Genomic DNA, 23,140 nt, shown 5'->3' with positions numbered 1-23,140 from the left:
TCTGGCCCTGGTTCACTGTGCCTCCCAGCACTCCTCTCAGGCAGGCCCTCCTACAAACACAGGCTGTGTGTTCTGCCTGCTGCCAAGATAGTGCACATGCTCTGGGTAAAGGTACATCAGATAATGGCATCCGTGGCCAAACCCCAGTCCAGCTGCTGCAAAGGTCTGGAGAGGGACTCCAGAGCCCTGTGAGGAATAAGCAGGGCACTGTGCTGCTCACTCCTCTGTTGGGGCTCCCCCAGGAAGGGTCCGGCCACCCAAAAATTCACCTCTTCTGCCTCTTGGCCATGACTGAACTCCCATCTCTGACCTCTGTGGGGTCCTTGGGGCTCCAAGTAAACAGTGGCCCCCAGAGCTCCCCAGAGGAGGTTCCTACAGCTTGTTCAAGGCCTCGACACAGCCTGGGCATTCTCCATGCCTCCTACAGTGTCAGGTAAGGTTGATGCCTCTTCTTCCTGCTGGGAACTTGAGGCTGGGCTTTGTTTTTGTGGTTATGGCCTGGGGTGAGTGGGCCTCTCACCCCCTCTGCTGGCTTTCCTTGCTAATGGGGAGCATACATGGAGGCTTTGGGCTCCCTCAGTGGATCAGCGTGGAGAGAGGAGAGGGGAAGGGCTGCCAGTGGTAAATGAACAATGGTGAATGGCCCCCCCTCATGCCCATGGCAGGACATGGAAGCTCTAACAGTGAGGCAGCTGTGCTCTGCCATGTGCCCAAGCTTTGGGCCTCTTACCCCTTCCTTTGTGTTCCCCCGTGTACAGCCTGCCCCATGGGGATGGAGAGGGCTTGGGGAATACTTACAACACAAACGGTAATGAAGCCTGGTGAAGGAACACAGGATCAACTAAAGGAATAAACAGTGTCCTGTTTGCTGTCTCCCACCCAGCCAAAGAGAGCTGGTATTCAGAGCAGCTCCCAGGCAGGCGTTTTACACAAATGAGCTTTCTCGGTTACTACCTGCCAGCGTCCACAGAGAGGGGCACTGAACCACAACCACATTTAAGAGAGAGGCACTGAACCCCAACCACATTTAAGAGAGAGGCACTGAACCCCAACCACATTTAAGAACCTGTCCAGAGACCACTGGGATTAGTGCTGAGGCACAAGGGTTTGGCCCCTTCTGGAACCCCACACTGCCTTTCCTTTAAAGTCACCAGGTTGGACCCTGGTGGGACTTTACATCTTGCCGGCAGCAGTGGGACAGGCAGATCCTCAAGGATGTCTCCTTGTACATCGAGAGTGGACAGATATTGTGCATCTTAGGGAGCTCAGGTAAGCTTGGGAAGTACTTTAAATGTATGTTCTCAGTGAGCATTCAGAAAAGGCTTTGGCTTGCTTTGAACACATTGGGAAAACAGGTTTAAGTTGTAGCAAGAGGGCCACAAGTTTGGTATTAGAATGAAATCAAATGACGTGTCTGACTGAATGGAATCTGGTACTAATGTGACACCTTTAGAAAGATCCTTGGAAAAGAATAAACTCCTGGGGAGCCTGGGTGGCTCAGTTGGTTAAGTGTCTGAGTTTGGCTCAGGTCATGATCTCAAGGTTCATGGATTCGAGCCCTGCATTGGGCTCTGTGCTGGCGGCGCAGAGCCTGCTTGGGATCCTCTCTTTCTCTCTCTGCCCCTCCCCCACTCACATAGTGTCCGTCTCTCTCTCTCTCTGTCTCTCTCTCAAAATAAATCAGGGGCGCCTGGGTGGCGCAGTTGGTTGAGCGTCCGACTTCAGCCAGGTCACGATCTCGCGGTCCGTGAGTTCGAGCCCCGCGTCGGGCTCTGGGCTGATGGCTCAGAGCCTGGAGCCTGCTTCCGATTCTGTGTCTCCCTCTCTCTCTGCCCCTCCCCTGTTCATGCTCTGTCTCTCTCTGTTCCAAAAATAAATAAACGTTGAAAAAAAAAATTAAAAAAAAAATAAATCAACTTAAAAAAAAATAAAGTCCTGCCTAACATATTAGTTAATTCATATTTCAAAGTATGGAAAGCCCCTAACATGGTGCCTGGCATGTAGAAGTACTCAGTAAACACAATTTCCCTGATTTTTATACTGTGCTCAGGGGCAGGAAAAAGATTAAGCACAAAGATGCCCACTTAGCCCCATATCCATTGTTTTGTTTTGTTTTTTATGATGCATTTCAAATATACAGGCAAGAGTAGAGAATAAAGAAAGTTCATGTATTAACATCTGGCTTTATCAAATCTTATCATCAACATTATACCGTATTTGCTTCATGTCCTTTTTTTTTTTTTTTTTTTAAATCCAAGTCAACATATAGTGTAATAATGGTTTCAGGAGTAGAATTTAGTGATTCATCACATATAACACCCAGTGCTGATCCTGACAAGTGCCCTCCTGAATACCCATCAGCCATTTAGCCCATCCCCCCACCCATCACCCCTCCAGCAACCCTCAGTTCTCTGTATTCAAGTGTCTCTTATGGTTTGTCTCTCTCTCTCTCTCTCTGTTTTTATCTTATTTTTTCTTTCCCATCTCCTATGTTCATCTGTTTTGTTTCTTAAATTCCATATGAGTTCAATGATATTTGTCTTTCTTTGATTTTGCTTAGCATAATACACTCTAATTCCATCCATGTTGTTGCAAATGGCAAGATTTCATTTTTTTTGATCGTGGAATAATATTCCATTGTACATATAGACCATATCTTCTTTATCCATTTGTCAGTTGATGGACATTTGGGCTCTTTCCATAATTTGGCTATTGTTGATAGTGCTGCTATAAACATTGGGGTACATGTGTCCTCTTTTGTATCAGCATTTTTTTTATCCCTTAGATAAATTCCCAGTGGTGCAATTGTTGGGTCGTAGGGTAGTTCTATTTTTAGTTTCTTGAGGAATCTCCACACTGTTTTCCAGAGTGGCTACATCAGATGCATTCCCACCAACACTGCAAGTGTTCCCCTTTCTCCACATCCTCACCAATATCTGTTGTTTCCCGAGTTATTTTTAGCCATTCTGACTGGTGTGAGGTGGTATCTCATTGTGGTTTTGATTTGTAGTTTCCTGATGATGAGTGATGTTGAGCATCTTTTCATCACATCCTTTTTTTTAAGGAATTAAATATTACACACTTCACTGAGGCTATCTTTGTGCCCATTTCCCACTTTATCCTCCTTCTCTATTTTGGGTTATCTACACTTGAGGCTGAATTCACTGTTTGTCTCTGTGTCCCTACATCAGCCAGTCATTGCTCTGGGCAGGTGTAGCCTCCAGAGAGGCAGATCCTTGTGTCTGAGGGCAATGGCCCATGGGGATCACAGCTGTTGACTCCTCAGCATTGACCCTGACAAGTGGATCTGCATGGACACTACGGGGTCCACTACTACACTAGGTTATCCCATACACTTTCAGGGTAAAAGATTCTGACAGACTGGCTTCAGAGGAGTTTCCTGGTTGAGTTCTTGTTTGCACTGCATTGTTGACATTTCCTGGCACTACCTACTTGCGTTCTTCTCTGTAATAGCAGTGGGTAACACAAGTCTGCAAAAGTCAAGCACGGTCAGCCTCATTTGACCTGGGAGTTAAATCCATAGCCATTCCCCTGCTACAGCAAGTAAACAACTGGGTGGCAATAGTAGCATTAAGATTAAATGAGAAGGAATTCAGTGACAAAAAGTGTTAACCCTTTGCTGAGATTTCCTGTCAGTTCCTATTTCCAGTTTTTCAAAATTTCTAACTATATGCATGTACTGTGACATCCAGGGTCCTTCTAATTTTCCTTTTGTTAATTATTACATTCTTCTTTAAAAATAAGAAAACCTGAGTTATTCCTGTAGTTTTTTGCTTGTCTTCTTTCTGTAGGATTAGAGTGGTGTGTGGCACACAACAAAGAATGACTTCACATTCTCAGAAGGGTGTCCCACAGGCCAGTGTCATGCTTCATGCACATCTCAGCAGGACAGTGGGTGGGAGGCCTTGATCTGGGAGCTCATGGGCTGGTTTGTGATCATACCTAATCATAGTTTTATAACAATGTCTATCCTGTTATACTGGCCATGAATTCATAGTAGACTGCAAATTCACCTGGGGTGAGGTTTTGTTTTGTTTTGTTTTCTTTCTGTATTCTCAACAACTAGAATAGGACTAACCACATAGTAGGTACTTAGTAATATGTGTTGAATCAGTGGTATGTTAGCATTTCACAAAATGACATATGATTCCATTGGTGTCTTACCTCACACAGCACTGTTTGTCAAATCTTTATTAGTGAAGCAAAAGAAGACAGATAGTCCAAGTCTCACAACAGAATGGTCTAATGTAAGCCTGCCTAGGGTCACCCAACATTCCGGGGGAGGGTAAATATATTTGACTCATTATTTGCTATCACTTGGGACCCAGACTCTGGGCTGCTTGCTCCCTTGTAGAGGACTATTTAGTTATAAACAATTTCTGTCTGTTTAGGGAAGATAACTCCAAAGGTCATGGTTTTATTGCCCTATAGGGCATTAACCTTTTGTTTTCTTTTTTTATTGTGGTAAAGTACACATAAAATTTACCATCTTAACCATTTTTAAGTGTACAGTTCAGTGGTAATAGATACATTCACATTGTTGTGCAGCCATCTCCACCATCCATCTTGCAAAGCTCTTGTAAAGCTCTTCATCTTGTAAAACAGACTCTACACTCATTAAGCAATAACTCTCCATTCCTCTTGCCTCCAGCCCCACCATTATACTTTGCATGATTTTGACTACCCAGCCTCATAAAAGTGGAATCATACAGTATTTATCTTTTTGTGTCAGGCTTATTTCACTTAGCATAATGTCCTCAAGCTTCATCCATGTTGTAGCCTGTATCAGAATCTCCTTCCCTTTTAAAGCCCTTTTAAATTCCATTGATAACTATACCATATTTGCTGCTCTGTTCATCTATTAATGCATCCATTAAAGGATACCTGAGTTGCTTCCACATTTTAGCTATTGTGAATAATGCAATGAAGATGGGTATACAAATATCTGTTTGAAACTGTTTTCAATTCTTCTACCAAGAAGTAGAATTCTTCTACTTCTTTTTTAAAAATTTTTTAATGTTTTATTTATTCTTGAGAGCAAGTGAGCATGAGCGGGGGAGGGGCAGAGCGAGAGAGGGACACAGAATCCGAAGCAGGCTCCAGGCTCTGAGCTGTCAGCACAGGGCCTGAGACGGGACTCGAACTCACAGGCCGTGAGATCATGACCTGAGCCAAAGTCGGATGCTCAACCAACTGAGCCACCCAGGCGCCCCAGTTCTTGTACTTTTTCTACCAAGAAGTAGAATTTCTGGGTCATATTGTAATTCTATTTTTAATTTTTTAAGAAACTACTGTTGTTTCTGCAGTGGCTATACCATTTTATATCCCCACTAACACTGCACATGGGTTCCAATTTCTCTACATCCTCACTGACACTTGTTGTTTTCCAATTTTTTGATAGTAGCCATCCTAAAGAGTGTGAGGTGGTATCTCATTGCAGTTTTAATTTGCAGTTACCTAATGCTTAGTGCTGTTGAGCATCTTTTCATGTGCTGCTTGGCCATTCATATATCTTCTTTGGAGAAATGTCTATTTAAGTCCTTTGCCCAATCTTGAATTGGGTTGTTGTCGCTGTTGTTGTTTCTGAGTTTTAAAGCTCTCTGTGTATTCTGGATATTAATCCCTCATCAGATACATGATCGCAGATATTTTTCCTATTCTGTGGGTTGCCCTTTTACAGTGGGGATAGTATCTTTTGATGCACAGAATTTTTTAATTTTCATGAAGTCCAATTTGTCTATTTTTTCTTTTGTTACCTGTACTTTTGGTGTCATATTCTAGGACATTAAGCATTTTTGTGTCTAACCTTGCATCTTCTTCTTTTTATTTTCCACTGATTATACATATCAGTTTCTTGTATTATTTTTTTTGAATAAACTTTTTCATCCTGCTGGTCAATGACTAATGAGTTGATAGGTAATAAAGTTGAGATATCTTTAAAAAGAGGTTAGCTATGTATTTCTATGTAAAAAGTATCCCAGAACTAAGTGGCTTAAAACAATAAAAGTCATTATTATCTCTCAGGGTTTCTATGAGTCAGAAATTTGGAAGAGACTTTGTTGGGTAGTTCTGTCTGGAGTGTCTCATGAGATTATAGTCAGAAGCCTGCTGGGCTGCAGTCATCTGAGGGCTTGATCAGAGCTGGAGAATCCACATGCAAGGCAGCTCCCCTGCATGCTGGCTGGCAAGTTGGTGCTTGCTGTTGCTTACTGAGAATGTATAACATGAGAAGAGCCAAAGGCCCAGGAGAGAACCCTGAGTGTCACCCACAGGAGGCTGGGAGGGAGCAGCCAGACCAGCAGGATAAAACAAACAGGATGAAGTGGCATCAAAGCCAAGGAGAGAGATTTATAGAGCAAGGCAGGCAACAGTATCAAATGCTTTTGGGAGGAAAGTACCCACCAGATACAGCAGCAAGGAGGCAACCTTGATGACCTCAGGGAGGCCAGTTTTGATGTGATGGGACTGGAATCCAGGCCCGAAGATATTTGGAGCTTCTGTCAGAGTTGAGGTTGGATCACAGAAATGGAAGGTCAAGGAAGCTTCTAGTTTGAGGAACCACATACGAGGCTTAGGATCATGACTGGGAAATTTTAGAGCATGTTTTGAAAGACAACTTGAACGAAGTCACATTTTGTTTTTTTACACTCCCTCCCCTCTTCCCACACTGACCTCTACTGAACATGCTGGAGCTAACTCTGATCTTGGTCAGCCCATGGGTTAAATAAGAACACCACCGCTAATGGAGTTTGGCTCATTCATCTTTGTACCCCTTACAGCAACAAGCAATTGCTTTACAGTATTTGAACAAAAGATCTTCTCTGCGGTTTTGCACAAATCGTCATATCCTTGGTAGAATTCTGTCTTTTCAGGCAGTTCAGAACCTCTTGCCTGTTAACTTCTTAGCAGCCTGACCATGCTAATTCCTGTGTCCATTGACTCTCTGGGATCATGTAGGTTTATGTCCAGTATGAAAACGAGGGGCCAGCTGGTGTCTTATCCTAACTGTATCACCTACCCTCTAACATTAGAAAAATGAAACCAAGGGAAAGCTGTTAGTGAGGTTCTCAGTGTAGGCTGAGGCCAACTTGATTTTATTAAAGGACTTGCTAGGTTAGTGCTTCTGAAACTCTGATATGTGTGGTAATTACCCAGAGATTTTATTAAAAAGTAGAATCTTGGGGCACCTGGGTGGCTCAGTCAGTTAAGCATTTGACTCTTGATTTTGGCTCAGGTCATGATCTCATGGTTTGTGAGATGGAGTCCTGCGCTGGGCTGTGCGCTGACAGTGCAGAGCCTGCTTAGGATTCTCCCTCTCCCTCTGCCCTCCCCCCCCCCCTTCAAAATAAATGAACACTAAAATATATATTTAGGGGCACCTGAGTGGCTCAGTTGGTTAAGTATCCAACTCCAGCTCAGATCATGATCTCATGGTTCATCAGTTTGAGCCCCACATCGAGTTCTCTGCTGTCAGCACAGAGCCGGCTTCAGATCCTTTGTTCCCCTCTCTTTCTGCCCCTCCTCTGCTTGTTCTCTCTCTCTCTCAAAAATAAATAAACTTTTAAAAAGTATGTATTTTACACACACACACACTGAAATCAGAATCTGATTCAGTAGGCCTGGGCTGAGGCTGAGAGTTTGCATTTGTGCCAGGTGCTCAGGTGGTGGTGTTGGTATTCCGACCACACTTGATTAGCAAGGTTCTAGGCAGTGTTCCCTGTTTTCAGGAACCACTAACTGATCCCTGGTTGGGGGAGGCGGGTGCAGAAAGAAATTCAGATGTCCTAGATCCAAACGTTTTCCAAGAGCCTAGGTTTTCTTTTTATTCTGATCCTATTTTTTTCTTTTTCAACTCAAAATAGCTTTAGAAGCAAATAGGCAGACAAAGCCCCTCCAGTCCTGACTGGGATGAAAGAAATGTCTCGTCTCTCTGTGACTTTTTTGGACAAGCCGGAAAGACTCATTGGTGGCATGAGTGTTTGACTCAAGAGGCTAAAGAGAGAGCAAGTTAGTGCTAGACCAGGGGCCCATAGAGGGTCTGGGGATGGCCTGGCAATACCTCATGGAGGGAGTCTTCTTGGGCCTTGTCTTTTTGTCTCCCAGGCTCTGGGAAAACCACGCTGCTAGATGCCATGTCTGGGAGGCTGCGGCGCACGGGGACCTTCCTTGGGGAGGTGTTCGTGAATGGCCAGCTGCTGCACAGGGACCAGTTCCAGGACTGCTTCTCCTATGTCCAGCAGGTGGGCGCATCCCCAGTCCCCGCCCCAGCTGCTGCAGCCTGGCCTCGGCCACTGCCATGCTGATGCCTCCCTCTTTCGCAGAGTGACACGCTGCTGAGCAACCTGACGGTGAGGGAGACTCTGCGCTATGCAGCACTGCTGGCTGTCCGTCGCTGCTCCCCAGGTTTCCTCCAGAAGAAGGTGGGTAGCATCTGGCCTTCTGCAGCCCGGCCCCCTAGGGTATCACCCCACTATGGTTCTGCACCCCCCCTTCCCTCCACTTATCCATTCCTCCCCTTCACTCTTTACCTCTTTAGTGGGGACTTGCGCTGCCCAATTTGGCACCCACTGGTCACCTGTGGCTTTGAGCACTCAACACATGGCCAGGCCCACTTGAGATGTGCTATGAGTGGGAAACGCCTAGGGGTTTTTGGAAATTAGTCTGAAAAAAAATATGAACTATCTTATTAATTTTTGAAATATTGGTTACAGGTTGAAATGGTAGTATTTTGGCTGTATTGGGTTAAATAAATTATATTAAAATTAATTTTACTTGTTTCTTTTTAAAATGTGACTACTAAAACATTTGAATTCTATGCGTGGCTTGTATTATATTTCTATGGAATGGCATCGTTCTAGGAGCTCAGTGTTTGAATAGTTATTTTCCTCACAGTACTTTGCTCTGCAGCCCTGTTGAGACTTTTCTCAACTTTCTTTGAGGCATTTTGAATGTGCCTTATCCAAACTGGATTAAGTTAATGAAGAGACTATTGACTTATCAACTCTTTCTGGGTTTCAGTCTGTTTCTTTAAGTGTATCTAATTTGGAGGTAATCAGAGGTAAGCCCACAGGGACTAAGGGTGTGTGGGTAGGTGTGCCACCTACAAAGCAGGTGAAGTTCCCTGGGAAATAGGCCCTCAGAGGAGGGTCACCAGAGGAGGCCAGCAACATCTGTTTCAGAGGCTTCAGCAAAGCCACAGTGAAGTTCCTCCTGGGCACACAAATTCTATCTGCTGTCCAGACTCCAAGGTTAGCCTCCTTTAATGCCATTGGGGCTCGAAGGAAATCCTCCATCTCGGCTGAGGGTGCCCCATCCTTATCAAGCACTGCTGAGTCTGCCCCAGGAACTTGCTCAATTTGTCCCTGGCATTGGACTTTCAGACAGGGCTTAGAGAGTGGAATTAGGTCTAAGCTGTGTCCCAAGTGCCAGCAAATTTGTTTGATAAAATACCCGGGTGAGTAAAGAGCATTCTTCTGTTTGAGAGTCCTAGACAGTGCTGGAGGATAAGCTTTTACTCCAGAGGAGTCTTAGCGAGGAGCCTGGCCCTCTAAGAGGACCATCAGCCTCACAGAGTGATACTTAGCTCTGTTCCTGGAGGTTACCTTAGAGTACTCAGAACGCATGGTGAGGTTCTTGCTACTCTACTAGGTTATACAGGCATTCCTTGGAGATACTGTAGGTTTGGTTCCAGACCACTGCAGTAAGGCAAATACCAAAATCCATGGAGTCAGGTGAAGTTTTTGGTTTCCCAGTGCATGTAAAAGTTATATTTATACTATACTGTAGTCTGTTAAGTGTACAGTAGCATTATGTTTAAAATAAACAATGCACATCTTAATTTAAGAATGTTTTAGGGGCACCGATGTGGTTTGGTCAGTTAGGAATCCGACTCTTGATTTTGGCTCAGGTCGTGATCTCACGGTTAGTCAGTTCAAGCCCCGCATCTGGCAGCGCAGAGCCTGCTTGGGATTCTGTCTCCCTCTCTCTCTGCCCTTCCCATGCTTGCACATGCTCGTTCTCCCAGCCCCCCCCCCCTTTTTCAAAATACCTAAAAATAAACTTAAAAAAAGTAAAATTACTTTATTGACACACGAAATAAGCAAATGCTGTTGGAAAAAATGGTGCCAGTAGACTTGTTTGACACAAGGTTGCCACAAATATCTGTGAAGCCCAGTAAAGTGAAGAACAGTGAAACAAGGTGTGTCTGTACTCTGAACTCTCATAGCTGGCTGGCATTAGTCAGGCTTTGTTCACACATAGTATTGCATTTCATTCTGGCATCAACCCTATGAGGGAGGCATTATCTCCTAACACACAAGATTAAGATCAGATAGTTGGGAATGGCAGAGCTGGGATGTGACCCTAGGCTGTCTAGTTCTATCATGCCTTCCTGAGCTCCTGGGATCTCCCGAGCCGCATTGTGATGAGAGAAGATGGAGGTCGAGTTCAGCCCACACTGAGGCACAGACATATTCATGTGACTTAGCCCTGACAGTAAGTAACAGATGAGTCCATCTATGGACTCTGCTTGCTTTAGTATTTCTTTTCTAAAAAGGGCAGGAGAAGATCCTATTGGTATCTGAGTGGGAGAAATGAAATCATAAACAGATTCTTCTGAGTTAGTGATCCACTTATGTCACATATCCCGATGAGAGAATGAATCTAAGAAAGCCATGGATCTCTTCCCCAGAAAATGCACATATATGCATAAATATTCTGAAAATTCATGGATGCCTTGCAATAAGTTGATGGCAAAATTGTCCCCCCCTGCCCCCAGTAACTGTTCTCTTGGCACTGGCAGCCCCTAAAAGTCCTGTGAAAGTTCCTCTGCCTGAGAAAGTACTTTCTGAGCAAATCTAGTCCACAGAACATAAAATCTGGACAAAGTAGTAAGAAGGAAATGGTGGTAATAGAGGGCAGAGCACAGCAGATCTCTCCTCTAAGGAACCTGAACATAAAGCTGTGGTTGACATGGGCAGTCTCTGTCTGCTGGATTGTGGGCTAAACCTTGTGCTTCATGGGCCACTTGAGAACCCAGACAGGTCTCTCAGTCCCAGTCTGTCACTTGCTAGTGGTGTGACCTTGGGCAAGTTATGTACCTCTCTGAGCATCTGTTTCCTCCTCCATAGTGAATAAATAATAATGCATCTCTCCTGGTATTAATGTGAGGAATGAGTCCATTTATTTGAGAACACATAGCATAGAGGTTGTTGATCCCAGTGATCCCAAGGGTTCCTTCTAAGACATTGTGAATTCCATTCCCAGTAGTGTTCGCCAGAGAGGCTTTGGGATAGAGTATGAGACATCTGAAACAGGTTAAATAAATGCCTCCTCTCTCTATCCCTTCCAAGCCAGGAGAGCAAGTTTACTCCTTTATTCTGGTTGTTGCAGAGCAAATGACAGGGATGCTCAGGAATCTGCCCTGGCAGGTGAGCACATCAGCCTGGCCATATCAAGCAAAACTCAATTCCAGGATCCTTCTACTCTGATGGCAAGAGGAGACCCTTTTTTCCAAAATAAATCATACTGGTTTATTTATGCATTATTAACCTCGTTTTCCTTTGGATGTAATACAGATGTATTCCTTCTTGTGGTCAAATCTACATCTATGCTTTTGATCCCACTCCTGGCTCTTCTGGAACTTTGTTCCACAAATCATCTCCTCTTTTACTCCAATCTACTTTGTTGTTATTTTTTTTTTAAGTTTTTACTTATTTTGAGAGAGAGAGCAAGCACGAGTCGGGGAGGGCAGAGGGAAGGAGAGAGAGAATTCCAAGAAAGCTCTGCATTCCACACTGAGTCCGATGCAGGGCTTGATCTCATGACTGTGAGATAATGACCTGAGTCGAAATCAACAGTCGGGTGCTTAACTGACTAAGTCACCCAGGCGCCCCTACTTTGTTATTATATCTTTTTTTAATGTTTCTTTTTGAGAGAGACACAGAATGCGAGCAGGGGAGGGGCAGAGAGAGGGAGACATAGAATCTGAAGCAGGCTCCAGGCTCTGAGCTGTCAGCACAGAGCCCAATGCAGGGCTCGAATTCACGAGTGGTGAGATCATGACCTGAGCTGAAGTCAGACTCACGACTGACCTACCCAGGAACCCCTGTTGTTATTTTTTTTAATGTAGTGTTTTGTTTCTTTTTTCATGGTAAAAGTAACACAGTCTCTTTGGATGTGTATGGGAATGCAACTCATTACCATATATGTAGGTATTTTCAGTCTGTTTCTAGCTGCTTTCCCCAGGGCCCTATGTAGATATGGGTAATCAGCAAGGCAGGGCCAGAAGTAGAGGTTTTTGAGTCTCTGGAGATGGGTTAAGCTGAGGAAGGAAAGAAGGAATGGGAGGGAAAAGGCCAACCTTCTTGATTAGACAGTCATTAAAGAATGTTTCTAGTTTTGGGGTAGTTGAGGAGGAGGAGTAAGGAGAGGGTGTCAGGGAGTGGCAGAGTCTAAGAGAAGTGGAGAGAGAACTGGAACAGGACATGAAGTGTGGCTGTAGGTAATAAACTGGGTCCTCTGTAAAGTCCTTAAAGATATTCAAGTAAAGAATTGGCATTATTTTTAATTACTTTTGATAACTGGATTATATTTGATGCAAAACCACACTGAAAGTGGGCCAGGTGGGACTCCAGGACTTATTTGGGTTATATAAGGGTAGTCAGGTTTAGTTCAAACCAAATTAGGGTTTTTTTGGTATATAAAACATTTATTATAATAAAATTTCAAAAACCAGACATATTTTTTTTAAATGTTTATTTATTTTTTTTTTTTTTAAATTTTTTTTTTTTTCAACGTTTTTTATTCATTTTTGGGACAGAGAGAGACAGAGCATGAACGGGGGAGTGGCAGAGAGAGAGGGAGACACAGAATCGGAAACAGGCTCCAGGCTCTGAGCCATCAGCCCAGAGCCTGACGCGGGGCTCGAACTCCCGGACCGCGAGATCGTGACCTGGCTGAAGTCGGACGCCCAACCGACTGCGCCACCCAGGCGCCCCTAAATGTTTATTTTTGAGAGAGTGTGAGCGGGAGAGGGGCAGAGAGGGAGGGAGACACAGAATCGGAAGCAGGTTCCAGGCTCCGAGCTGTCAGCACAAAACCCAACCTGGAGCTCAATGTGAGATCAAGATCAGAGCCGAAGTCAGATGCTTACCCGACTGAGCCATCCAGGTGCCCCCCAAACATATTTTAAAAAGCTATGTTGTAACTGTACCTTTGGAGGATCTTTACGCTGGACTCAATGCAACATCTGAAAATAGGGGTCCAACAGGGGCACCTGGGTGGCTCAGTTGGTTAAGCATCCAGCTTCAGCTCAGGTCGTGGTCTTGTGGTTCGTGAGTTCGAGCGCCATGTTGTGCTCTGTGCTCTCAGCTCAGAGCTTGGAGCCTGCTTTGGATTCTGTGTCTCCCTCTGCCTCTCCCCCTCCCCCAGTCAGTCTCATTCTCTCTCTCGCTCTCTCAAAAATAACATTTAAAAACTTAAAAAAACGATTTCTGTGAAAATAGGAGTCCAATGAAGTCTCCAGTGTTTCCTGGTGAATTTCCCTGAAACAAATGTAAACAGTTTTGTTGCTCTAGAGACTTTTGAAAAACAGTTTTATTATTTGTTCTAATCTGACACATGTATTATGATTTAGACCAAATTGAATTTTACCGTAATAGGCATGTTCTCCCTAGAGTGTGGTGAAAGTGGCTGAGCACTCCCGGGAAGTGTGTTGCCTCTCCCATGCCACCTGCAGGCCATGAATTAGGGCAGCAGCCCAGCAGACCAGCCTTCTGGGACTTTGTGTCTCAAACAGGTGGATGCAGTCATGGTAGAGCTGAGTCTGAGCCACGTGGCAGATCGACTGATTGGCAATTACAACCTTGGGGGAATTTCCAATGGCGAGAGGCGCCGGGTCTCCATCGCAGCCCAGCTTCTCCAGGATCCCAGTAAGTGGGACTCAGAACTACTACCAGCTGCTGCCCAACTTCCATAGGTCTGGAGACGTTTTCGGTCCCTTTTTTCCTAGTCTCCATTTGCAGAGAGGTTTGTGTGGAACTGACGTCCCTGACATCAAACCAGGGACCCAGTTTCTTTGGAAATACTATGTAGTTCCTGATGCCATTCCACCATCTGAGTACAAAACAGCTCTTAGACTTGGAAACACTGCATTTGTGTTTTAATGTGCAGTGAAGGTCTTCCATGAACACATGGGCCTGGCCTGTCCATCCTAACTTCTTACTAGAGCAGCACCACTGTGTGTGCTGTGGAAAACCAGTGAGTTTTGGTGTGACTAGAGGTACTAATGAAATGGCAGGGATTAAAGCAGGACTTTGATACACAAAAAAGTGTATATTTTGGAGGGAGAAGTATCAAGATGAGGTAGCCAGTCACCTGCCTCTCTTGCTGAGTTTGGTCATTCTCCCTGCCACTGGAGGAACCTTAGCACTTACATGCCCCTAGAAGAGGACGTACTACATTTGGATACTACACTGAGGCAGACTAAGACTGCCTGCTCTTCAGATGGTGGTTGATCACTGGAAGACAAGGAAGAGAGATGTTCTTAACAGCCCATCTCACTTTCTAGGTAGAAAGAACCACATTTAAACTCTCTAAAGAATCTAAGCCCCTGTCCCACCTCGGACTTTGTTGTATGGGTCAGAGTTTTTTGCAGCACAGAAACCCTGTCAGTATTGGAAAGTGCTCCACATAAAGTGAGGTTATGTCTTTTTAACCAGCCTCCTCTCAACCTTTTGAAAACAACTTGGTGCCTGCTCACCAGCCCTCGTGCTTTGTCATTGGTCCTCTGGACAGAGCCCCAACAGTCCACAGTACCATGTGAGAGGCTGATCTTGTTTCTGCCCTGTTCCCTCAAGGATTAAAGCCAAAATGTGCTATGCAGCTGGGAGTTGGGTCTTACTAGGTCAGGTTCTCTCTCTTGGGCTTGGGCTGAAAGCCGGTTTACATGCAGGTACTCCTCACAGCATACTATTTGGATGGAGTAAGATGGGATGGGACATCTCCATAAAGAACTATTCAAAATTCTGAGTTTAGAGCCCAAAGCCCAGGCTCATCAGTGACTCAGAAACCTGACCCTTCCTTGCCTGCAGAGGTCATGCTGTTTGATGAGCCCACCACAGGTCTGGACTGCATGACAGCAAATCAGATCGTTGTCCTCCTGGCAGAGCTGGCTCGCAGGAACCGCATTGTGATTATCACCATCCACCAGCCACGCTCTGAGCTCTTTCAGGTGAGAGGGACGTCTCTTGTTCCTGCTTAACTCATCAGGGGTGAGTAGATGTGTGTGTTGAGATGGGGATCATGAGGGAGAGATTAGTACTTGTCAACCAGAGCAATTGGAGCCAGTATGGGCTTCCTGATATAGGAAGGGCACCTACCATGTGCCAAATACCTTCTGTGCACTAGCTCATTTAGTCCACACAACAGTCCTATGAGGTGGGCATCTGTACTGTCACTTAATAGAGAAGAGGGAGCCTTAGAAATGATGCCAAATTGAGTCAATACCACACAGTAAAAAAGCTGGAAGTGGCATTCATGGTCCAGTTGGCTTCAAAGGCTGTGTCTTTCCACTGAATCATATAGATTTCCTTCCAAAAATCTCACTTCATCTTCCCAGGATAGTTCCCAGGATACTTTCCCAGGAGCTGTTATTTGCCTCTTGTAGACAAGGATCTGAGATTAAACACATGAACATCTTGTCCAAGGTCACTCACTCAGTGGCACGACTAGGACTCAGACCCAGGTCCACTGGCCAGCTCCAGGAGTTCTCCTCCACCCCAGATGTGATGCTGGGCCCAGGCCGGATGCAGCATTGTGCACAGGAGCAACCCCAGCTGAAAAAAATAGGGACATGCTCTGTGTGTCTCCAGTGGACACAATAAGAATACTGATGCATGGCTAAGATAATCAAGGACTCACTGCTTGGAAATTTATTCTCCTGAAGAATATGGTAACCTGATTATACACTAATACCATCTATTTTCCAATCAGCTCTTTGATAAAATCGCCATTCTGAGCTACGGAGAGCTGGTTTTCTGTGGGACACCGGTGGAAATGCTTGATTTCTTCAATGGCTGCAATTACCCTTGTCCCGAACATTCAAACCCTTTTGACTTTTATAGTAAGTTTTTTTTTTCACCTTTCCCATCATGAATGTTTATTAAACTTAACCATCTCAGATTTCTGCCTGGATGTCAACAGCACTGGTGGATTTTATTCTTGTTTTTGTTTTGGTGTTTTCACTCTTTAAGGAATTAGTTTGGCTGGGTCCCTTAACTTACCATCTGATAGATGACCTATCAGACTGAGGTGGGAGATCTCTCTTAAATGGGTGCATATCCACTTTGTCAGAGAAAAATAGCTGAGCTTCTAAATTCTCACAGACAGCCTCAGTTGAATCCTCAAGGCCTTGCAGGTAACTTTAAAAGAATTCTGATTTTATAGGTGGGCATGAACAGAAAATATTTTGATTTTATAGGTGGGCTAGTACTCCTGAATCAATGATGAAACATGTATTATAAGCCATTGTGCATATATTTGCATTTAAAAACTCATGGGCCATTTCTTTTGGGAAAAAATTAGTGGACCTGACATCAGTGGATACTCAAAGCAAAGAACGGGAAATGGAAACCTACAAGAGAGTCCAGATGATTGAATCTGCCTACAAAGAATCAGCAATTTATCACAAAACCCTGGAGAATATTGAAAGAGCAAAACACCTGAAAACATTGTCAACGGTTCCGTTTAAAACCAAAGATTCTCCTGGAGCTCTCTCTAAACTGGGTGTTCTCTTAAGGTAAGAGCCTCAGCCCATTTTAGGTGGTTAGGCATCCACCAGTGAAAGAAAAGGAATTAAAACAGGGCTGTTTGGTTTTCAGGAGAGTGACAAGAAACTTACTGAGAAATAAGCTGGCAGTGATTATGCGTCTTGTTCAGAATCTGATCATGGGTTTGTTCATCGTTTTCTATCTTCTGCGGGTCCAGAACGATGTGCTGAAGGGTGCTGTCCAGGATCGCGTGGGTCTCCTATACCAGTTTGTAGGTGCCACCCCATATACAGGCATGCTCAACGCTGTGAATCTGTGTACGTGCCTGTACCTAGGGCTGGGGGGGGGGGCGGCACTTCCTCTCTTCCTGAATATCTCCCTTCTCCAGCTGGCACCTTGCAAGACTCCATGATTATAAGGGTATTTTGCTGAGCTAAACTTGGCCCTCTCCAGATTCTCTCCCTGGGGAATGGTAACTACTAAGTTACTGATATCTTAGTGTGAATTAGTTCACCAAGTAGATCTCTCTGAGGGTCTAAGGATCCAGGGAAACATGAAATTATGAGCTGCTGATGGGGCAGGGTTTGGGAAGGGTTTTTTTTAAAAAAGATCATCCCTGTTATCCCTTTCTCGGCCATTAGGATGTACAGCCCCTGGGAACCCAGATACCTGCCAACTTTGCACCATTAAATTCTTTTTGGAGACTATTTTAGGATAGCCAGCACCTAATTTTAAAACTGAGAGAATCCAGAAGCAATACCTAGTTGCCTGATGTTCTGTGCCAAAACCCTGCACAAAAAGAGGACAAAGTACCTCACATTCATGACCCTTTTGCACGTGTGTTCTTGAATTTGTGACACCCTTCCTTTGATTTTAGAAGGAAATAGGACAGCCTTTGCAACCATACTGTAATTCAAGTAGAGTAGATTTCTGTGGTGGAAGGTATTTATAGTTCTGTGGATGGCAGGTTCCCCTTTCCAGGACTAGGGAGCCCTGGCTGGTTCCCACTGTACAGCCTCAGGTTTAGTTTTGGCTAGCCCTCCTTCCTTAGCTGTGTGGTGGCCAGCTGTTCTGAAACCTGCTTTCCATGCCCAGTTCCTGTGCTGCGAGCTGTCAGTGACCAGGAGAGCCAAGACGGCCTGTACCAGAAGTGGCAGATGCTGCTGGCCTATGTGCTGCACGTCCTCCCCTTCAGTGTCATTGCAACCATGATGTTCAGCAGTGTGTGCTATTGGTAAGGGGTTGTTCAAAGGTGTTTAGTCCCCCTGGGCCAGGCCTCCTGGGGAGTCCCAGATGGCCACTGGGACCAATGGAGGGGGAGCTCCAGGGTGGACAACTCCTTGCTCTTGGCCCTGGTGGGGGGGGGTCTGTCTTTGCCCATCAGTGTCTAGTACAATGTCCTGTCCTTCAGGACAAATAAAAGAGCCCAGCTGGGGGCTGCATGGGACCTCAGAGCAGATCAGCAGGACTACATGTGCCAGGGACAGGCATGTCCCACATCTCCTGCAGGGCCTGGCCAGAGAAGATCGCTCTTAAGTAGCTGGGATGCCGGGAGGGGGGGGGGGGTAGAGGTGGCAAGCAGCTGTTAAGCATGGCTCAACATTAAGCAAGGCTTCCGAGCACCTGTCAGCTGGAACAGCAACTCTGCCTGACGTTTCCACTGACCCACCTGTGACATCACAGTTGGGCTGGTGTGAGGGGGTTTGAGCAATGGAAGAATGACTATGGGAAGAGGCACTGAGGAGCCATGAAGCATCCCTGATGCTGTTCGGTTTTGATTGATGGCTTATAGACAATGCTTCTTTTTGTTTTTTTTGTTTCTTAGAGCTTTTAAAAGATATAAATCTGAAAATGTGTAGTTATTTGCATGATTTATCGTCATAGGGAGAGGTATCTTTCCTAATGCCTGTGGCTTTCCCGTAAGAAAAGATGGGGGTATTACCTGGTATTCTGTGACTCTAGTAGTGTAAATGTGCCCAGCTTGTCATCCCAGGAGAACTTCAGGCAGTCTTGAGATGTTGTCTTCAGGCCACGGGATTCATGACTGCCTGAATAATTATAGGTGCTCCTAACATAGCCAGTATTCAGACCCATGATATGTAATACCAATAATTACTATGAATTAAGTGATACATAGGTAAAAGATAAACCAGGGCCTAGTTAGTTTGAGCTCCCAGATGAGGACTAGGAAGGTCTTGGTGCAGGTGCTTAGAAGTTGGTATCACTCTGGAGAGTGATAGAGGCAAAGCCACTTGCTCCGAGTTAGCAGATTGGGCTCCCCGCTGAGGGCGATGGCAGGGACCATGGGGCCTCCCTGCTGGACCTGATGAAGCCTCATTCTCTGACACTCAGGAACATGTTGACTCTAATCCATGATGTAAACAAACCATGAGCCTGTCTAGTTCAGGCTGAATGATCCAGGAACAGATCATTTACAACCTGATCATTTTTGAGTAAATCAGGGTTGGCTGAAAATTGAAGACCTCGGTAATTTAGACTCTTGCTACTCAGTGTAGCCCACAGACCAGTGTCAGCCTTGCTTTTGAACTTGTTTAACATGTAGAATCTCAGGCCCAGCTACGGAATTGGATTCTGCATTTAACAGGATCCTCCTGGTGGTTCATGTGCACTTTAAAATTTGTGAAGCACTGATCTTGAAGACCATACAGTCTTTGAAAAACTGCCCATGAGAAGGTTCTGTAAGATTTAAGAAAACAGGGAAGTGTAAGCATACAGGTCAGGACTATTTTTGATTAAAGTCAGATATAGAAAGTCAGAATCATTTCCAGTGGTAGCATGCTGTTAGCAACATAGCAAACACTTTGATTAAATGACAGCAATGTTTGTTGAATGCCTACTAAGCAGTAGCTTAGCCAGCACAATACTAGGTGCAACAGAAGACTCAAAGAGGAGTGAACAGGAGGTGCTGCCCTCAGGCTTGCAATTCTGAAAGTTAAACATCTCTGAAAGTCAGAATGTATTTGTAACTCTTCTAGCAACATGCTGACATGAACTCAGTGGTAAAATCAGATGTGAACCCACACGATGTTCCCTGTACTTTTCCTACATAAACACTCCTGTTTAGCAGAAATATTAATGTGCTTGGTTACAGGTGGAGTCCCTAATCCCACTGTGACAAGTATGGTCTGTGCAGTGTACAGACTTTCCAAAATCTGTAAATTGCCACATTCCAAAATACATCTGGCCCTAAAGCATTTCATATGATGGATTGTGGACATAAATCTCCAGATGACTTTTATTCAAGAAAGTGTTAAGATTAGTGTTATAAAGAAGCACAGTCACTATGTTGAGGAATATAACAATAATAACAACAACTAACACATACTGAGCACTTGCTTTATGTCAGGCACTAAGAGCTTTAAATATACCAATTCATGTAATCCTTTCAATCATTCTATAAGGGTGGTACTATAACTATCCTTGTTTGTAGGTGAGCAAACTGAGGTACAGATGGGGTATCTTCCCCACCCCAGCCAATGACAAAGGAGACCAAGAGCCAATTTGTTTGAGCGGGGAGAGCAGCTCTTGGAGGACAAAACTCTTGGAGGACAGATGAGCAGAATTCCAATGGATAGAAAAGGGAGCAAGGGCATTCCAGGAAAAGAAAGAGCAGGGACATAAGTTCAGGAGCAAAACAACATAAAACCTTTCCAGAGAAAAGATGCAGTTGTGCTGTGGGAATGAAGGATTGTAAAGAGTAGTGAAAGATCTGACTGGCCCCTCTGGTGAGATGGTGAATGCCAGGCTAAGGAGCTGAAGTGGATTTGATAATGGGATGGGACATAGGAGAGAAGTCTGAACCAGCGAGTGACCCATCTGTGATGGACTCTGGAGGGTGAGGCTGGCCCGCTTTGGCAGCAGACTGGAGTTAGGGCAGAGACCCTGGAGCCTTGGCAGCAGCCTATAGGAAAGGCAGAGGCCTTGCTGAAGAGAGGAGCAGTGGCAACAAAAGGGGATTCACTTTGAAATACTAGGAAAGTAGAATCAAATGGGCTTAGAAACCATGGATTTCTTGGTGGTAAAGAAAGTCATAGAGAATGCCTGAGTTTTCCATCTGAGGGAATGGGATGGTGACAGCATCTTGACAGGAAAGAGCACGGACTTGGTTTTGAACATGTTGCATCCGGTATGCTACAGGACATCAGATGAGACACGTCATGCTGAGGTTTTGGTGGTAGGCTACAGCAGAAAGAAAAAGAGGAATAAGAGTAAAGGCCTGGGAATGGATTTTATAGGAGAGAATATTGGAAGGGGAGAAGGCAGTCTTGAGTGTAAACCTTATTTATTTATTTTTTTGAAAACATTTTAATGTTTATTTTTGAGACAGAGCATTAGTGGGGGAGAGGCAGAGAGCGAGGGAGACACAGAATCTGAGAAGCAGGCTCCAGGCTCTGAGCTGTCAGCACAGAGCCCGACATGGGGCTCCAACCCATGAACCGTGTGATCATGACCTGAGCTGAAGTCGGACGCTTAAGTGACTGAGCCACCCAGGTGCCCCAAGTGCAAACTTTAGGAGGCACCTTTAGAGTGTGGGAAGCAGAAGGGTGATCGGGGAGGCAGAAGGAGTAACAGGACCAGGCAGCATCAGAGAAACCGAGGGAGGAGAGCATTTCAAGGAAGTGTAGTAAACTCATTCATATTGCAGGGGTTCGAGGAGATGAAGCATCAGATTAGGATGTTATTGGCAGTCTTCCAAAAACAAGCTTCAATAGGTTGGTGGAGGTGCAAGTCAGATTTACAAGAGAACAAGTAAGAAGAAGAAGATGCTGCTTGGAAGCTCTTGCTTCCAAGAGATGGGAGAAGCAGATGCTGCTTGGGAAGCTTGGTGGTGTAGGGTAGGATGAAGGGAAGGCAATTTGCTCACATGGTTATCAGGCTCAGGGAATTGATATTTCAGGATATGGTAAATAACACCATCTGGAAAAACCATTAGATTGAGAATAGATGAAACTATAGCAAAATAGGATAAGTCACAGATTACGTTTCCAGAGTAGAGCAGGGTAGGGATAGTGGAATCAGGTAACATGAAATCAAGGAGCAAGTAGATAGGATCAACTTGGCAATGATAAGGGGGAAAGAGAAAGAATGAGCACAATACATGGAAGATAAGAAATAGGGAAGATAAAGTTAGCAAGAAATTCATAAAATGGGAGAGGATTCCATCTGCTGAGCACTGGAGAGAGTTTGAAATTGGGGAGATAATTTAAAATACAGGTATATATTAGCCATGAGGGAAGTGTTATTGGAACCCAATAAGCAATGAGAAAAAGTAAGGTGTCTTGGGGCCGGCTGAGGCATAGTGGATCTGATTAGTACAGGATTATGCCCTGTTCAGCACACCTACAGGGAGAGAACCTAAGTGAAATAACAGGGCTCCCAGGTGTGGTGATTGGGAAGGCAAAGAATAGCAGAAGCAGGTAAGGATCTGAGGCAGTGAGGGCTTAGGGGAAACAGGAGACAGGAGGGATGCCATGATCAGAGAGAGCACTTTTATTTTTTTATTTTTATTTTTATTTTTATTTTTATTTTTTAACGTTTATTTATTTTTGAGACAGAGAGAGACAGAGCATGAACGGGGGAGGGTCAGAGAGAGGGAGACACAGAATCTGAAGCAGACTCCAGGCTCTGAGCTGTCAGCACAGAGCCCGATGCGGGGCTCGAACTTACGGACCGCGAGATCACGACCTGAGCCGAAGTCGGACGCTTAACCGACTGAGCCACCCAGGTGCCCCGAGAGAGCACTTTTAGAATCTGAAATTTTGGAAGTAGAACAGTTTTGAGTAACATTAAAGTTTAAGACATGATGAATAATGAAGATTAGGTGGATGGAACCACTGGAATTGATCAGGTTACCTAATTAGGAGGCACTGATGTTGGTGGTTCATCAAGAAGGTTAAAGACCTTGAGGATAATGATAGTGGACAGGAGTGCAAAGACTGACCCTGGTCCAGATGCTATAAAATCCTCAAAGTTGAGAGAATGTTGTAAAAGGATTACACGGGGAAAGAGGATTAACAGTATAAGCAAACCTCATGATTTGTATAAGGATGGAAGGCCTTGAAGAGTGGTAAGCAGGCATGCTTATAAGACAGGCCAACTCCTTTTCCTTACTCTACAAATGGAAGAAAGGGCAGCCATGTCTAATGGTTGTTGAGGACATGCTATCACCAGGGGAAATGTATGTAGTGGAAGGAATGTAAGAGTTAAGGGGTATGGATATAGGGAAGTGTGTTTATGAAAATGAAGATCAAATCAGTGGAAGGGGCTGGTAGAATAAAAGACAAGAATGGAATAGAGTCAATGGAGGTAGCGAAGGGTTTTCACGTGGG

At 44.8% G+C, this 23,140-nt stretch overlaps 2 protein-coding genes across 4 annotated transcripts in view; one reads left to right on the top strand and one right to left on the bottom strand.

Moving 5' to 3' along the window:
- Positions 1-203: 203 nt before the first annotated feature.
- ABCG5 (ATP binding cassette subfamily G member 5) overlaps positions 204-23,140 on the top strand; it is a 31,789-nt gene continuing 8,852 nt past the window's right edge. Inside the window, exons 1-10 of one of the 3 annotated variants that reach the window (XM_047852052.1) lie at positions 204-433; positions 1,148-1,269; positions 8,125-8,261; positions 8,343-8,441; positions 13,820-13,952; positions 15,114-15,253; positions 16,015-16,144; positions 16,606-16,819; positions 16,902-17,107; positions 17,886-18,024. In XM_047852052.1, coding sequence (XP_047708008.1) covers positions 288-433; positions 1,148-1,269; positions 8,125-8,261; positions 8,343-8,441; positions 13,820-13,952; positions 15,114-15,253; positions 16,015-16,144; positions 16,606-16,819; positions 16,902-17,107; positions 17,886-18,024 — 1,466 coding nt within the window. In that variant the 5' untranslated portion in view covers positions 204-287. Of the gene's footprint in view, positions 434-1,066; positions 1,270-7,883; positions 8,029-8,124; positions 8,262-8,342; positions 8,442-13,819; positions 13,953-15,113; positions 15,254-16,014; positions 16,145-16,605; positions 16,820-16,901; positions 17,108-17,885; positions 18,025-23,140 lie in introns of those variants that run through there. The other 2 variants (XM_047852053.1, XM_047852054.1) reach the window with 2 other exon arrangements.
- The window catches only part of DYNC2LI1 (dynein cytoplasmic 2 light intermediate chain 1), a 56,046-nt gene continuing 51,274 nt past the window's right edge, over positions 18,369-23,140 (bottom strand). The window contains exon 15 of the transcript XR_007150782.1: positions 18,369-19,487. The gene's annotated coding sequence lies outside the window, so the exon portion shown is untranslated. The remainder of the gene's footprint in view (positions 19,488-23,140) is intronic.

Source organism: Prionailurus viverrinus, chromosome A3 (genome assembly GCF_022837055.1).
Source record: "Prionailurus viverrinus isolate Anna chromosome A3, UM_Priviv_1.0, whole genome shotgun sequence".
Taxonomy (NCBI): domain Eukaryota; kingdom Metazoa; phylum Chordata; class Mammalia; order Carnivora; family Felidae; genus Prionailurus; species Prionailurus viverrinus.
The sequence above is the reverse complement of the archived record's forward strand: the minus strand, read 5'-3'. Positions and strand labels throughout refer to the sequence as shown.